A 17378-nucleotide genomic window follows, 5' to 3' on the forward strand; every position below is an offset into this window, starting at 1 on the left:
CTTGATCAAAGGCAGACAACAGCCCGGGACAATTCCTGCATTTTCCTTGTAGACACAACCAGGAGATAGAAACTGAAATCCAGAGCCCCTTCTGCCACAAGATGGCAGACATCGGCGTAAATGAAACAAAACTTGGGATTTTGCCATCCAAATACTCACTGAGAAAGGCCCGGATCAAAGCAAAGGTTTTCATCCCAAATGAATAAACTGTGGTTTCCAAAGATACTCTTGACACATAAAAGAGTGTCCCCCATGCCCCCTAAAGTGACTGAGCCACGACCTTTAAGCCGGAACCCCTTCTCTCCCTCCCTCACACACAAACACCAAAAATACCAGTTATACTTGGCTGGCTTTACGACGGTTCCCAAACCTGACGTTAGAATAAAAGCAGGAAAAAAAAAAAAAAAGCAGAGGGGCATGGGTGGCTCAGTGGTTGAGCACCTGCCTTTGGCTCAGGTCGTGATCCTGGTGTCCCGGGATCGAGTCCCACATCAGGTTTCCTGCATGGAGCCTGCTTCTCCCTCTGCCTGTGTCTCTGCCTCTCTCTGTGTCTCTCATGAATAAATAAATAAAATCCTTTAAAAAATTTTTTAAATAAAAATAATAAAAGCAGAAATCACAATCGAAACCACAGAGGAGCAGGGTCTCCGACCCACCAGAGCTCCGCACTCACCTCTGCCACAGGCAGTAAGTAAAGAGGCGTCAAGGCAGGAATTTGTTTCATGTCACAGTTTAGGCCGAGCGTTGTCAGGATCTCCCTAAGGACTTCATATCTTCTGAGATTGCTTGATTTGAGCAGATTGAAATCCTCCTGGCCTTGCACCACTGAAGAGCTGGGAGGTAGTTCTAGGTGCGCCTGAGGGGAAAAGACACCACCTGGTAAACCGGGGGGCACTTACCCACCTTACGGGAAACGGTGCCTTCCCTGGCTTTTCTGAAAACCTGAACAGGAATCCTTCGAATTATCAACAGTATGGAAACACTGAACTTGAACAGTTGGAGAGTAACAACAGCAGTTAAAGAGATTCAAAGGAGCCGACTGAAATCACAGCGGCCGGGCAGAAAGGCGGTTGCTGGAAATGAGCCTGGATAGTAATCGGATTCCATCTGGGTCCCAACTTTTATTACTGACCAGTCGGGGGAACTTGGGCAAGTTGATTACCTTGATGATTCCACCAAAACATCAAGAAATATGATTGTGCTGAGAACCCAATTAAGGTCAAGTTGAAACCCTGACTCTACCTGAGTCATAACCACCAGGAAATCAACCCCAGGATAGACAGTAGCCTCGCTCACCACTGGAAGAGTGTTTGCATGCATTCAGACAGAAGAAACGGGGTTTGGGGGACCCCAGAAAGGCCCTCCCTCCCCATCCTCCTTCACCTGGATTGAATTTAAGATTCAAGACTTAATCTATTTAGTTCAGGCTTTGTCGTCCACTTCAAATTAAACTAGCCCCACTGGGAGACACCTGGGTGGCTCAGTGGGCTGAGCATCTGCCTTTGGCTCAGGTCATCACCTCAGGGTCCTGGGATTGAGCCCCGCATCCAGCTCTCTACTCAGTGGAGTCTGCTGCTCTCTCTGCCCCTCCTCCCAGCTTGTGTTTCCTTTCTCTTTCTCTCTCTCTCTCTCTAATACATAAAATCTTTTTTAGGGTCACCTGAGTGGTTCAGTGGTTGAACATCTGACTTTAGCTCAGGTCGTGATCCCAGGGTCCTGGGATAGAGTTCCACATCGGGCTCCCTGCATGGAGCCTGCTTCTCCCTCTGCCTGTGTCTCTGCCTATGTGTCTCTCATGAATGAATAAATAAAATCTTTTAAAAATAAATAAAAATATTTTTTCAATCAATCAATCAAACAGCCCCACCAGACCCCTATGTATCTTGTTCTGAAGGAACATGCTAGAACCTCTGGTCCTCTTAAGATCGGATTAGAGCCCTGGAGGGTGGGGGCAGCCCAGGTGGCTAAGCGGTTTGGCACTGCCTTCAGCCCAGGGTGTGGTCCTAGAGACCTGGGATTGAGTCCCACGTCAGGCTCCCTGCATGGAATGGAGCCTGCTTCTCCCTCTGCCTGTGTCTGTGCCTTTCTCTCTCTGTGTGTCTCTCATGAATAAATAAATAAAATCTTAAAAAAAAAAAAAAAAAAGAGCCCTGGAGGGTCCCAGAACATTGAACAACCTAAGCCTGTTTGCTTGATTTTATCTTACCTTTGCCAAGGATCAGCTGTAGATATCTGATGTATGTGGAGCTCCTGACCTGATATCATAGGAGCATGATAAAATAAAAAGCAAGGTGCCAGGCTTCGAGCAATGTAATATCCCTCAATTCCCACCCAAGATTTAACCAAGTCAAAAATACCATCCAAATATACTGTCCAAAGTGATCCAGCTATTCAAAATTGATGCCAATCTGAGGTTTGTAGAGAAGTCCAGCATGGTCCCACACCACAGTGGGCCAGCAGACGGCTGCTCCTGTCGTCCAGGAGCAGGAGTGAGTCTGTCCTCCAAGTCTGTCCTCCAAACAGCCCTGGAGAGAGGCTGAGGCAGAGAATTGAAATCCTTCAAGGAATCCAAGTCTCCTTCCCTGCGTTCTCTCCCTAAATGTGGCCTCTCCTCTCCAGTGGGCAAAGCCAGTGCTGCTCCAATGAGCACAGCAGTGGGTCGTGTTCAATGCAAGCACGTGAGCAAGTGGCTCTCCTGGAGATGACCCCTAACAGGTGGCAGAAATAAAATGAGCGAAGTTCTCCCCGGACCTGGGCCCAGAGCAGAGGTGGTGAGTGTGATTAATGGCACACACACAGCCCAGGCTGAGTCAATACCCAGAAGATTCAAGAAGCACATGCAGTGAGGTGTGAACTCACAGTCATGCATGAGAGATGCCAAGGAGGAAAAGGAACACTCATCCCACGAGCAGGCCTCAAGAGCTGCTGGAGGTAAGACAAAGGACAACCACTGACACTGTGTGAGGAGTGCTTTCGCGGGCTTCGAGGAGGTGCTTCTAAAATGGAAGTGAGGGACGCCTGGGTGGCTCAGCGGTTGAGCATCTGCCTTCGATTCAGGGCGTGATCCTGAGATCCAGGATCAAGTCTCACGTCAGGCTCCTCACAGGGAGCCTGCTTCTTCCTCTGCCTGTGTCTCTGCCTCTGTGTCTCTGTGTCTCTCTCATGAATAAATACTTTAAAAATAAATAAGTAAAACAGAAGTGAAAAGACAGACCTCCTTTGGCTCTTTACTTCAATTCACAGGACAGTGTGTGCTTCTGGATTTGCACTGCTGGTCCTCTGTGGTACCCAAGAAACGTTTCATCTTCCAGCTGTCATACTATTACCATACTGATGGGTCCATTCCCATAACTTGGCTTCTTCTAAAATTAAAGCTTTTTGGCTAGACCAAAAGCCAGAACTAAAACGTCTCTAGTCACAAACTGGCTAGGGGGGGAGGGGGATTGCTACTGGCATGTAATGTGTAGCTCTGCTGACACCCTACAGTGCATGGGACAGGATGACTTCGTGACAAGAGGATCAGCACAAAATGTCAGCAGTGCAGTGGTGGAGAAACCCTGCTATAAAAGTCAGATTGCTACTGCCAAGTGCTAAAGCTAAATAAGGAAATAATTTTTTTTTTTTAGATTTTTATATATTTATTCATGAAAGACACAGAGAGAAAGGCAGAGACACAGGCAGAGGGAAAAACAGGCTTCCTGCGGGGAGCCAGATGCAGGACTTGATCTCAAGACCTCAGGATCAAGCCCTGAGCCAAAGGCAGATGCTCAACCACAGAGCCACCCAGGCATCCCGGAAATAAATTATTTTTAAATCTATTTGGCCAAAGTCTTTATGCCAAAGTCTCAGTCGCTTTGATAACGAAATGTCAGCATTAATCCGCAGCCTTAAATTTTGCCTGCAAACCTAATCATTACAGCAAGCACCCGAAAATTTCCTTTTTCCTTATGACGAATGGTAAAGGCATCCACATGCAGCTCCTTGGCCGTGAGACCACCACCCACTGTGCGGCTGTGGTTTGCCCTTGAAGTGCTGTGCCCCCTCTTACTGGGTTACATCATTCCTCGATTTATTAGAGATAAAGACGATGAAACTGACCAGGGAAAGAGGAAACTAACCAGCCCGTGATAACATTTATTGGCTGATCTCGGCGGCAAGGTATTATAGTGACACAGGTCTGAGGAAAAAGCAGTGACCCTGTCACACAGAGACTGGAAGTCATTGAAAATCAAAAATGACATTCTAATCCTCTGAATCTGATTTTTGAAGCTGCATCGTATTGCCTTTTTTTCTAGAGCAATGCATGCAGTATCAAATTTTATGACAGTAACGGGGTCAATTTAAATGGTGCAGCAAGCAGAGCTGCCATGTAACGCAGAGAAATGGATCGTAGCAGTGCCGAATCAATTTTCTAGTACAAGTCTGTGCACAGGGGTGGTAAAAGTCACTATTCAAAACTGAAATACGGCTCTAGGAAGTCGGGTTTTTAAGTGGATTTTCTGGGAATGCACAGTTGCTATAGTTACCATCTTTGCAGAGAAAAAGATAAGAGGAACATTTATTAGGCCTCCAAACTAATTCATGTGCTTTTCAGCCTATATGAAACCTGCTTAGCTTGTACATATTTGTCTATCCTGATGTCCAGATTTCTTAATTATATGCATCTTTGCCTGAGTATTATCTTAAGAACAAATGAATGGGCTTTAGAATAGTAAAGAAAACAAATTGATAACCCCCTGAAGAATGGTCAGAAAACCCAAGAGATGGGCAGCCCCGGTGGCTCAGCGGCTTAGCACTGCCTTCAGCACAGGGCGTGACTCCGGGGTCCCGGGATCGAGTCCCATGTCGGGCTCCCTGCGTGGAGCCTCTTCTCCCTCTGCCTGTGTCTCTGCCTCTCTCTCTCTCTTTATGTCTCTCATGAATAAATAAATAAAATCTTTAAAAAAAAAAAAAAAACCCAAGAGATTTCGCTCCTAGGATGCATATGAAATGAAAATAAACAACAACAGGAGCACCTGGGTGGCTCAGTGAGTGAGCCTCTGCATTTGGCTCAGGGCATGACCCCAGGGTCCTGGGATCGAGTCCTGCATCAGGGTCCTCGCAGGGAGCCTGCTTGTCCCTCTCTGCCTGTGTCTCTGCCTCTGTCTCTCATGAATAAATAAAATATTTTTTTTAAAAAAAAGCAGCTTTTAAAAAAGAAGAAAAACAGAAAATCATAAGGAACAGAGAATACATTTACAGTACTGAACTGTATTTAGCCAAAAAATTCCACACAAGAGGATCCATGCAGTTCAAAGCCATGTGATTCAGGGGTCAGTTGTATTAATATGCCATAAATCTAAACTGCTTCAATATTCTCCTCTCTGAAATTTTGCTCAGCATTTAGACTTTAAGAGGGACAAAATCATAAAAGAACCAAGGATTTGAAGTGTTCTCAACACTCACCACCCCAGCAGTTGGTGAGCATTTCTGCTACATCAGCTACAACATTGTAATGTGATGGTTATTAACACTGAAAATCACCAGCCAGAGGTGCTCAACTCCCTACATTAATTAAAAGGTTCCATTATATTGACCACAGTGTGCTTTGAGACCAAATAGACTAATGTATTTTGTAAAGATTATTACCAGTATAGATCAAAACAGGAAAGAATTTTCTGACTGATTCTTGGTTTACTAGCAGTCTTTAATTAGCCATGACAGCCTCTGCTTCATTCCTCCATCCCAAGCATTTTGGTGAAATGGGATATTTCTACCGACAGGAAAGCCCTCATCTAAACCTACTCAGCCTCAGCAAAAACTCCCAACCAAGGATCAAAACTACCCCACAAAGCACAGACTGTTTTGACCCTTCTAGTGTATAGCCTTAAAGAGCATACTCTCAGAGATCCCCAAAGATCACTACATGGATGCCAGCCTTCATACCTGGCAAAGAACGGCTTCTCCTCCACGTGTCCCAAAAGGCACTTGCACTATCAGCCTGTCTTTGTCCTCATTCTCCAGGTGACCCTGGAGCTGGCCCGGGCTGAGCTGCCCTCCAGAGCAATCCTCATAAACGAAGCCGCTGCTCAGGATGCTGAGCTTCACCTGGGTCTGGTCGGCCTTGGAGAAAACCAAGTTCTGGACTGTTTCCTTGAGCGTGCTCTTGCTCATCACCTGGAAGCCAGCAAGTGTGAAGGACGAACACAGGCCCAACACTTTCCCTCCTTCAGAAAGGTAGGCCATGAACTTCTGGGAGAGGTCTGCAGGAATAGCCTCCCTGGTAGCAATGACCAACAATAGACAGTTGTCTGACCATGGGTCTCTGAGGGCACTTTCCTTTGACAGGTGGTAGAGTGTATAGCTGTCGGGGTCCACACAGTCAGCCAGAACGGACCGGACCTCCTGGAACCTGCCCAGGGACTCCTGGGGTGTAGAGCCCACGTAGAAGAGGATGTTGGGTGCCTTTCCTGTGATGTTGACTCTCCTCCCTTCTCTCTCCGGGCAGCTGTCATCAGCAACATCCTCCAAACCACCGTGATCGTAGGGAAGATCTGGAATGTTCTCTGCAGATGCAAACTTGACAGATTCAATGGTGCTATTCTCAAGCTCCAAACACTCATGGCAACTAGACAGATGGAGGGGACAGTGCTCAACGGAGCCTACTCCTTTGTCATCCTCCTCAGCTGGCTCACTGCCAGAGGTACCAGCTTCCTCCTGTGTGGGATGGGCACGAAGAACCTTGGGGTCATCTTTATCGATGTACTCCATGATGTCCGGCTCTGACTTACTCTCGGTGGAAGGTTCAGGATTCTGCTGTAGGATATGGGCTTGCTTGTTTGAGGTCTCAAGCGCCTTCAGAGTACAGTCCTGCAAATGCACTGCTAAAACACGAACAGAAGAGACAAGCTGTCAGCCGTTCTGATTTGTCACACAGTTCAGTTCAAAACCTCCCAGTGCTCTCTGTACTCCATGACTTCTGCTCCAGGGCAGCCCACCCACTGGAGACCACCTGCGCCCCCAACGCAGTTCTGCAGCATCCACTGGCACCATGGCATTGTTCCCACATGTTAGGAGGGTGCACCTGACAATCCCAACGGTGAAATCCAGGTGTCCACAACACCTTTCCCATGTGAGCCGGGAAGCCCCAGACCCCCTTGTTGGCAGGTTAAGAAGGTAGGCTTCAGAGAGGTAAGTGAGCCTTATTTATGGAATCAATTTCTTGGGTGTCCTAATAAGATAATGAAACCAAGAAACAAAAACAGGCAGCTATCTAGTGTGTCCATGCATACCTCCAGGCAGCAGGGGCTCTCAGGACACTTTGCAGAATCACTATGGGAAAAGGGTCTTTCCAGTATCTTATCTCAGGACTGGAATAGAAGCTTCTTTCCAATCATTGATTCAAAAACATTTATTGAGCACTTGTTACAAATCTGACACGGTATCAGGCGCATGCATGTGCCAAACTGGGAAATTAAATGATTTACAAGAATTTCCTGAGCTGGTAACACTCATTCGCTCAAGATACAAATGAAGACTTTCATGGGCATAGAAACTCCATTTTAAACCTAACTAAGGGGGTTGCTTGGGTGGCTCGGTCACTTAAGCATCTCTCTTTAGCTCAGATTGTGATCCCTGAATCCCGGGATCCAGTCCCACGTTGAGCTCCCCATTCAGCAGGAGGGAGTCTGCTTCTCCCTCTGCCCTCCCCCTGTTCATGCTTGCTCACTCATACGCTCTCTGTCTCTCAAAAAATAAAATCTTTTTTAAAAAATAAAAATTTAAAATAAAAATAAACCTAATGAATGAAGACATTTTTCACGTTTCCTGAAAAAAAAGATGTATCTCAAAATATTGTGATACATATTTTTTAAGTTAAAAACTGTTAGATTGGGATCCCTGGGTGGCGCAGAGGTTTGGCGCCTGCCTTTGGCCCAGGGCGCGATCCTGGAGACCAGGGATCGAGTCCCACGTCGGGCTCCCGGTGCATGGAGCCTGCTTGTCCCTCTGCCTGTGTCTCTGCCTCTCTCTCTATTTCTGTGTGACTATCATAAATAAATTTTTTTAAAAAATTAAAAAAAAACTGTTAGATTAAGAACTTTGTACTAACATTGGCTACGCTTTACATTCAGTCGACTATAGTCTAGGAACTAGTTATGCTTTTTAGATTGTGTGAAACAAACATTATATGGGTTCTACATTTGCACACCATCCCATGGACGATGCAATCATGGGAAATCCTTGTTTAAGAATTTAAAAATCACTGGGGCACCAGGGTGCCTCAGTCGAGTAAGCATGCAATTCTTAATCTCAGCTCAGATCCAGATCTCTGGGTTGTGAGTTCAAGCCCTAAGTTGGGCCCAGCGTGGACTCCATTTAAATAAAAAAGAGAATTTTAAAAGCACTACTGAGGGACGCCCAGTGGTTGAGCCTCTGCCTTCGGCTCAGGGCATGATCCCAGTCTGGGGATGGAGTCCTGCGTCGGGCTCCCTGCCAGAAGCCTGCTTCTCTCTCTGCCTATGTCTCTGCCTTTCTCTCTGTGTCTCTTGTGAAAAAATAAACAAAATCTTTTTTAAAAATTTTTTTAAATTTTTTAAGAAAGCACTATTGGTATACTTAGGGATAAGCATCTCAAGAAAACCTAACACATGTATGAATCTCGTATTATAAATATATCCAACCCGTTGAGTGCATTAAACTGAAGATGCATACTTGCCTTAAACCACACCAAACAAGAGGGTTCAACAGTCCTTAAGCTAATAATCAATGGATCTCCTAGTATGATAAAAATATATTTTAAAAATGTTTCTATTTATTTAAGTAATCTCTACACCCAGCATGAGCCTCAAACTCATGACCCAGAGCTCAAGAGTTGCCTACTCTTGTGACTGAGCCAGCCAGGCATCCCTGATGGAAACACTTCTAAAGTCACTTACAAACAATCTTTTGAGGTATCAGGCCATCAGCCATCTGGAGTCTATCTTCCATGAACGCCACCCCCAGCTTACTGAAGTCATCCACGCTTGCTTCAGCGATTAATTGATAAGGATCCCCAGGTCTGCAAGCTAATGGCAAACAGCAGTCGGACCACTTCACAATCTGAGAAACAGGGGTGAGGGAGGAGAGAGAAAAAGACAGTGAGATTGTTCTTCTCTGAAATAAGCAGATACTTTACTCTTCCCTTCAGCTCCCACCGATAAATTATAGTCAAACATAATGAGCTACTGGATATTGTGTTTTATTAACATCCAATTTGTTCCGGCCGGAACATTCTTGTTTCTAACTGACAACAGGGCTTCCAAAGCACTAAATACAACCCTATCTCTTAAAAGCAATTGAAGTCTTAAGGGCACCTGAGAGGCTCAGTGGTTGAGCATCTACCTTCAGCTCAGGTCATGATCCCAAGGTCCTGGGATCCAGTCCCGCATCAGGTTCCCCTGAAAGGAGCCTACCTCTCCTCTGCCCATGTCTCTGCCTCTCTCTGTGTCTCTCATGAATAAATAAATAAAATCTACAAAAATAAAAAATAAAATAATAAAATAAAATATAAAATTAAATTAAATTAATTAAAATAAGTTAAAATAATATTAAATAAAATAATAAAATAAAATAAAATAAAATAAAATAAAATAAATAAAATAGAAGCAATTGAAGTCTCAACTGCTTTTCAAGGAGCTGAAAGGGGAAAGGGCCATTTGCCAGACATGGAAACACACCAATGTGCCCTTTAGTAACAGGAATTAGGAGAAAGCAACAGGTCTGCAATATCCAGTAATTTCTTTTTTAAAGATTTTATTTATTTGACAGAGACCGAGACAGCACAAGCAAGGGGAGCGGCAGAGGCAGAGGGAAAGCAAGCAGGTTCCCCACTGAGCAGGGAGCCCAATGCGGGGCTTGATCCCAGGACCCCTGGGATCGTGACCTGTGCCGAAGGCAGAATGCCTAGCCTGCCTAGCCGACTGAGCCCCCCAGGCGCCCCATGCAGTGATTTATAACATAATCCGAAGACCAGCTTTGGCTCCAGTGTGGTCGGAGGCCAACTGCACCCCAACTCCCCAGGAGCATGGGAGCAAGCCCCGTCCCGACACCGCGGTCTCTCTGCAGCCGCAGCCCAGGACTCTGAGGTTCTATACAGGGCTCCCCCTTGATTTCCTAAAACTGGGAAACCACTGTCCAGGACCCTCTAGAGAGCTCCTGTATGTCCCAGCTCACATTTCCACCACTAGGGAGACAGGGAAAAGGAGCGCAGGAAAAATGCAGTCCCAGACGCGTTCCAGTTTTTGTCAGTGAAGAAGGTGAACCTGGGACAAGGACTGGAGCCCCTGGGGGTTAAGAGCCTGGCTCTGGTGTCAGGGACCTGGGTCTGGGTCAAACTCAGCTCATCTTTGCTGTGTGTCTTCAGGCAAGTCTCGGGAGTCCCAGCTTCCTCACTCATAAAACAGGAATAGTGATACTAATACTCAGTCATCTTATAGGTTTGTTATGTTAATGAGATTCAAGAGTATATAATGTCCCCAGCGGAAGGCCTGGGGGCAGCAAAGTGCCCAAGTGATGAAAGCCACGATTATTAGCTATTATGAATCTGGCTTTAAAAGCAAGTGACTAGGGCACCAGTGGTTGAGCATCTGCCTTTGGCTCAGGGTATGATCCCGGGGTCTTGGGATGGAGTCCTGCATCGGGTTCCCCATAGGGTGCCTGCTTCTTCCTCTGTGTCTCTGCCTCAGTGTCTCTCATGAACAAATAAAATCTTTTATAAAGTAAAACAAAAACATAAAAATAAAAGCAAAAAAATAAAAAATAAAAAAAATAAAAATAAAAGCAAGTGACTAGAATGGTCTTTTTTTTTTAAGATGCCATGAATGATTTCCCTGTTTCCCATAACAAACTGCCCCAAATTTCATAATCTGAGATAAATAATTTTGAATTCCATTTTTTAAATTGATAGGCTAGGTTTTTAGAACTAACACTTGCTGAGAACAATGAGAAAGTGCTGGATAACATCAATAAAACATCTTGAAAGCGCTGAAGAAACAACTAGATAATGAAGCACTGCCCCGCCCGATGCTGGGATGAATTCTGAACCTTAGAGCGGTAAGGGGAGTTCCCACAAGCCCAGCCTCCTCTGCCTTTAGGGAACTTGCTCACTCAGGAGACATGGCATTCAAAAGTCAAGGTCCAACTGGCATAAGGACAGACATACAGATCAATGCAATGGGACTGAGAGCACAGAAATAAATACATACGCCTACAGACAACTGATATGGGACAAGGTTGCCAAGACCATTCAATGGGAAAAGAACAATCTTTTCAACAGACCGTGCTGGTACAACCAGTAACTATGTGCAAAAGAATAAAAATAGACCCCTACCTCATGCCATTTACTAGGTACAAAAATCAACTCAAACTGGGTCAGATCCTCAATATAAGAGCTAAAACTACAAAATTCTCAGAAGAAAACAGGGCCTACATCATCATGACCTCAGATCAGGCAATGGTTTCTCAGGACACCAAAAGTACATGCAAGAAAAGAAAAAACATAAATTGGGCTTTAAAATACCCAATTTAAAAATAGACAAAGTGGGGGTGCCTGGGTGGCTCAGTTGGTTAAGCATCTGCCCTTCATTAGGCTTGGGTCATGACCCCAGGGTCCTGAGATGGAATCCTGCATAGGGCTCCCTACTTAGCAACGAGTTTGCTTCTCCCTCTCCCTCTGCCCCTCCCCCCTCCCCCCCTGCTGGTACTCTCTCACTCTTTCAAAAGAACAAAATCTTTAAAAAATGAACAAAGGGGCATGTGGCCGGCTCAGTGGTTGAGCGTCTGCCTTTGGCTTAGGTCACGATCCCAGAGTCCTGGGATCGAGTCCCACATCAGGCTTCCTGCAGGGAGACTGCTTCTCCCCCTGCCTATGTCTCTGCCTCTCTCTGATTCTCATGAATAAATAAAAAGAATCTTTAAATAAACAAACAAACAAACAAACCTGGAGTCCTCAAAGCAGGTATTCTCAGCAGGGACCATATCCCCCCTGAGTGGGCAAAAACTAGTTTGAGGATGATGGAGGTGGGTGAGGGAGGGTGAAAAAGTTATAGATAGCACAAAGGATTGTGGCCCTCCAAGGGTGAACCCGACCCCACAAAATCTTACTCCTTATTATTGCATGTCTTTCCTTAGAATTCAAATTGAATCTAATGTTTCTCATTCAAGAAGCTGTTGAAATAAAGTTGGGAAAAACTTTCTTATTGGGGGGGGGGTACTTAATAAATGCGAGTCAAGTCTTTATGGTCTAAAGATTGAAACCCACTAACAGGTCTAGGATATCTGGAGAAAGAGAAGCCTCAGAATTTTCTTCTAGCTCTATATGTGGCCTGCTCTCCATTTGATCACCGACTTCTCCACCTCCCGCCAGACATGCAGCCAGAGTTCAGGGTCAGGGTTCACCTGACCAGCATTTCAGGGGGACTCCGCATCTCAAATCCGACACCTCTGATCTGGGAGGACAGCAGATGCTGACAATTCACACAAATATGTAGCTGATTTCCAGCTTCAAGAATGGAGGAAGGATGTCCCCTCAGGAGGATGAGAAGATAAACTATGGCCTGGGCAAGAGCTTGACCATGCAGATGAGGGTGGATGGGAAATGTAGGAAGGGAACAGCACAACCAACCTCCTGCCTGAAGCTAACAGCACACTGCAGGCAATCAAAGGAGGAGGAGGCATCATCAGCCAGTAGAAACCCTGCCCAGTTGCTCAAAAGTTGACTGAGCACCCTGCTGGAACAGCCAGTGGTGTGGAGCTATGCCTCACAGTAAGCATTTAGTGTCAAAGGAGCCAATAATGAAATTCTCAGACACCCTTGAAGGAGGAGAGAAGGGGGAGATAAGCCAAGCACTGGGGTGGACAGGAAGCCGCCAGAGAACAATACACACATCCCTCTGATCAGGTTTCTCAACACAGCCAGCTGTTTCCTCACCTAAGTGCATTTCCTTTTTGTAGAAACATGGTCCACGAGCCACAGACCATGCAAACTCCTCAAGCAGTGCCGTGTGCTCCATCAAAGCAAAGCCACACTGTCACCGACACATCCAGGGCTGTTTGTCTAAAAGCAAACAGGGCGCTTCCAGTTTGCACTTCGAGTTGGGAACAAAGGGATTGAGAAAGAAAGGGGAAGTCAGACCAAAGGCTTGCTCCCAAAGATCAAAGGGAAGGAAGCCCTGGTCAGCCCTAAACACAAATGGATTTCCTGCCAGAAATCCCTTCCATAACCAAAGCTCATGACTTTGTAGTTTTGTCAATGACAGGAGGCAGTGATGCACCTGCTCAACTCAACACGCGGCCACAGGAAGGCCCAGGACCAAGGGGCACGTTAAATTCTCGGGGGTGGCTCTTCAACAAACTCTCCTTCCCAAGGTGGCCTGCGGCAAATGCGGGAACAGAGATCTCAACAGTCAGCTGAGCGTCAGCCAGGTGATGGTTAATTTCATGTGTCAACTCAGCTAGGCCATGGTACCCAGGCGTGTGGCCAAATTTCAGTCCAGATGTGACCGAAAAGGTATTTTTTAGATGTGATTAACATTTCTTTTTTTAAGAGACGGAGGGAGCCAAAGGGCAGAGGGAGAGCGGGAGAATTTCAAGCAGGCTCCACATTCAGAGAGCCTGAGATCATGACCTGGGGGCGAAAGCAAGAGCTGGAGACCCAAACGAATGAGCCACCCAGGTACCCCGACGTGTGATTAACATTTAAATCAGTGGACATTGGTGTCACCTATGTGGCTCAGCAGTTGAGCGTCTGCTTTCGGCTCAGGGCATGATCCCAGTCCAGGAATCAGGGATCGAGTCCCACACCTGGCTCTCTATAGGGAGCCTGCTTCTCCCTCTGCCTGTGTCTCTGCCTCTCTCTGTGTGTCTCTCATGAATAAATAAATAAAAATCTCTAAAGATAAATAAATAAATAAATAAATAAATAAATAAATAAATAAATAAATAAATAAATAAATCAGTGGACTTTGGTGTCACCTGGGTGGCTCAGTCGGTTGCATTTCCAACTCCTGATTTTGGCTCAGGTCATGACCTTGGGGTCCTGGGATTGAGCCCCATGTGTCGGGCTCTGTGCTCAGCCAGGAATCTGCTTGAGGACTCTCTCCCTCTCCCTCTTCCCCTCACCCTGCTCATGTGTATGTTCTCTCTCTCTCTCTAAAAGAAATAAATATTTTATAAATAAATCAGTGGACTTTGAGTAAAGCAGATTATCCTCCATAATGCGGGTGGGCTTCATCCAATCAGTTGAAGACCTTCTGAGAAAAAGACTCAGAATGCTCAAGAGAGCATTCCCCAAGAAAGATGGAACTCCGCCCCCCAATGACCCCCTGCCACAAGCAGCCACACTTACTCTTCCCTGAGTGTCCCCACCACTCGGTGTGCCTGCAAATTCTGGACTTGAAGACTCCACAATCAGCTGAGTCAATTCCTTAAAATAAATTTTTCTCGCCCCCCATACCATCCCTCCCTGCTCCCTCACGCATATATGTAAATGTACACAGGTACCTGTATGTGCACACACCCACATCCATGCCCTGCTGGGCTGGCTCCCAAAAACCCAGAATAACACAACTTCGGTCTAAACAAAGACCATCAGTTCTGCAGAGTCAGATACCTGATGGCACTAACGTATCTGGCTCTTGTTCCGTTCTCCCAAACCAACTTAATTACATGTTAAGTTTTAAAGTTTCTAGTAATAAACTGAGATGAAGGAGACATGCAGAGATGGGAAGATGGGAAGCTCAGAGAGCAAAGGTAGGAGGTTGCTTCTGATGTGTGGTTATCCTGGCGGCCTTCAGGTTTGGAAACCCAAAGGACAAAGGACGACTACAAACTTCATTCTGGTGCTCTATTTCTTGAAAATATGCCCTATGGTACTGTTAGGAGAAGGGTGTTGGAAAATCAAGGGAGAGCATAAAGGATGTCACAACTGCATGGCAAGCAAGAGCTGACATGATAAGCTGACAGGTGAAACCAAGTTGTACTGCAAAAACAGGGCTAACCAGACACTCAAGGAAATGGGGGGTCCAGAGACCTTAATTTTCTGAGTACCTGAGAGTTAGTCAGGCAGAAAATAATAGAAGTACCCTGTTGTCACACCCTTTTGATATTACTTATGTCCTGGAGGTGTCCACCCTGTCCAAGGTACACTACCTTAGCATTGCAGCCACTATTGCTCACGTCACATGCCCATCCCACTGATGCTGGTAAGCTAAGAGCAGAAGTTTTTGTTGTTGTTGTTGTTGTTTAAAGATTTTATTTATTTATTCATGAGAGACACACAGAAAGAGAGAGAGAGAGAGGCAGAGACACAGGCAGAGGGAGAAGCAGGCTCCACACAGGGAGTCCGATGCGGGACTCGATCCTGGGACTCCAGGATCATGTCCTGGGCTGAAGGCAGACTCTCAACCGCTGAGCCACCCAGGCGTCCCAAAGAGCAGAAATTTTATTTTATTTTTTTTAAAGGTTTTATTTATTCATGAGAGACACACAGAGAGAGGGGCAGAGACACAGGCAGAAGCAGCCATGTAGGGAGCCCGATGCAGGACTCGATCCCAGGACTCCAGGATCAGGCCCTGGGCCGAAGGCAGGAGCCAAACCCCTGAGCCACCCAGGGATCCCCCAAGAGCAGAAATTTTAAAACATGTCCCAAGGGGCACCTGGGTGGCTTAGCAGTTGAGAGTCTGCCTTTGGCTCAGGTCCTGATCCCAGAATCTTGGGATCGAGTTTCACATCAGGTTCGCCACAGGAAGCCTATTTCTCCCTCCTCCTATGTCTCTGCCTCTCTCTATGTCTCTCATGAATACATAAAATCTTTTTTTTTAATTTTTTTAATTAAAAATAAAAGACATCCCAAGTGTTCTTGTGACCCACTGCACAAACCACCCCAAAATTTAGTGACACGAACTAATCATTTATTTTGCTCAGTCTCAGTGTGAGCAGGGCTTGGCATGTACAGTTCAATTCTGTTCCATGAGGCTAGGGTACCTCAACTGGGCCCAGTGAGTGCATATAAACCTTTCGTGATCTGTGTATTCCGTGCATTTGCACTCCTGATGAATGTTCAGCTCTGCTACACAGAGAACAAGAAAAACACACAGCGTGAATGAAACACACACCAAGCCAGTAACTTATAAGACATGCTAAAGGCAGATGAAATCAATGGAACATATGTGTCATAAACACAGATAAAAAGGAAAGGAGAGGATCCCTGGGTGGTTCAGCGGTTTAGCACCTGCCTTCAGCCCAGAGCGTGATCCTGAAGACCCAGGATCGAGTCCCATGTCCAGCTCCCTGCATGGAGCCTGCTTCTCTCTCTGCCTGTGTCTCTGCCTCTTTCTCTGTGTCTCTCATGAATAAATACGTAAATAAAAAATCTTTAAAAAAATATTTAGGATTTACTTGGTCTGTCCATGACCTTCTGACCAGGTATAATAATCTCTTGTCTTTTAAAGATTTTATTTACTTATTCATGAGAGACACAAAGAGAGAGAGGCAGAGACACAGGCAGAGGGAGAAGCAGGCTCCATGCAGGGAGCCCGATGCAGGACTCGATCCCGGGACTCCAGGACCACACCCCAGGCCAAAGGTAGGCACCAAACCGCTGAGCCACCCAGGTGTCCCAATTCTAAATATTAATAAGACACAAATCATGCCACCTCCAGGTTGACAATTCTATCATCCCTAAATCAGCCACTCATGAGGGCCCTACAATGGTCTGCCTGGAAACCGATAAAAAGTGCAGCTGGCACACAGCTCTTCCAGCCGCACGTTCTCAGTCTCCCCAACAGAACAAGCATGTGCTAGCCACATTCACCCTCCAACTGCTGAAGCGCCCCCCACCCCCAACCTCATCTATGGCCCTCGTAACCACACCCTTGGCAAGGAAGGCTGATAGGCTGATACAGCCAGGAAGCAGGATGTGTAAACACTGCAGAGCCCAGGACTCAGGTGTATAGTCCTTCCACTCTGCAGGCACCTAATCCTAAGTGTGAGCTAACCCCAGATCTTTCTTGCTGCATGCTTTGAAATTATTTCATAAACTGTGTGATCTGTGTGATTCATATATCCTAACTTGGTCTGCAAGCTTCTCTACTCTATGACTGATGAGAGAACCTGCTTGGTAATGTTTTTTTTTTTTTTTAAGATTTTATTTTTAAGTAATCTCTACACCCAATGTGGGGCTCAAACTCACAACCCCAACATAAAGAGCTGCCTGCTAGGGCATCTGGGTGGCTCAGTGGTTGAGCACCTGCCTTAGACTCAGGGCATGATCCCAGGATCCTGGGATCGAGTCCCACATCAGGCTCCCTGCATGGAGCCTGCTTCTCCCTCTGCCTGTGTCTCTGCCTCTCTCTCTGTGTCTC

The 17378-nt window shown here is 46.1% G+C and overlaps 1 protein-coding gene across 8 annotated transcripts in view; it reads right to left on the reverse strand.

The window, feature by feature from the left end:
• Positions 1 to 17378, reverse strand: part of HLCS (holocarboxylase synthetase) — a 226340-nt gene that overhangs the window by 176376 nt on the left and 32586 nt on the right. For 7 of the 8 annotated variants that reach the window (XM_072806923.1, XM_072806927.1, XM_072806922.1 and 4 more), the window contains 3 exons: positions 8916 to 9078; positions 5926 to 6863; positions 674 to 856 (listed from right to left, as the gene is read on the reverse strand). In XM_072806923.1, the coding sequence (XP_072663024.1) occupies positions 674 to 856; positions 5926 to 6863; positions 8916 to 8967 (1173 nt within the window). In that variant the 5' untranslated portion in view covers positions 8968 to 9078. The remainder of the gene's footprint in view (positions 1 to 673; positions 857 to 5925; positions 6864 to 8915; positions 9079 to 17378) is intronic. The other variant, XM_072806920.1, reaches the window with a different exon arrangement.

This window comes from Canis lupus, chromosome 30 (assembly GCF_048164855.1).
Source record: "Canis lupus baileyi chromosome 30, mCanLup2.hap1, whole genome shotgun sequence".
Lineage (NCBI taxonomy): Eukaryota > Metazoa > Chordata > Mammalia > Carnivora > Canidae > Canis > Canis lupus.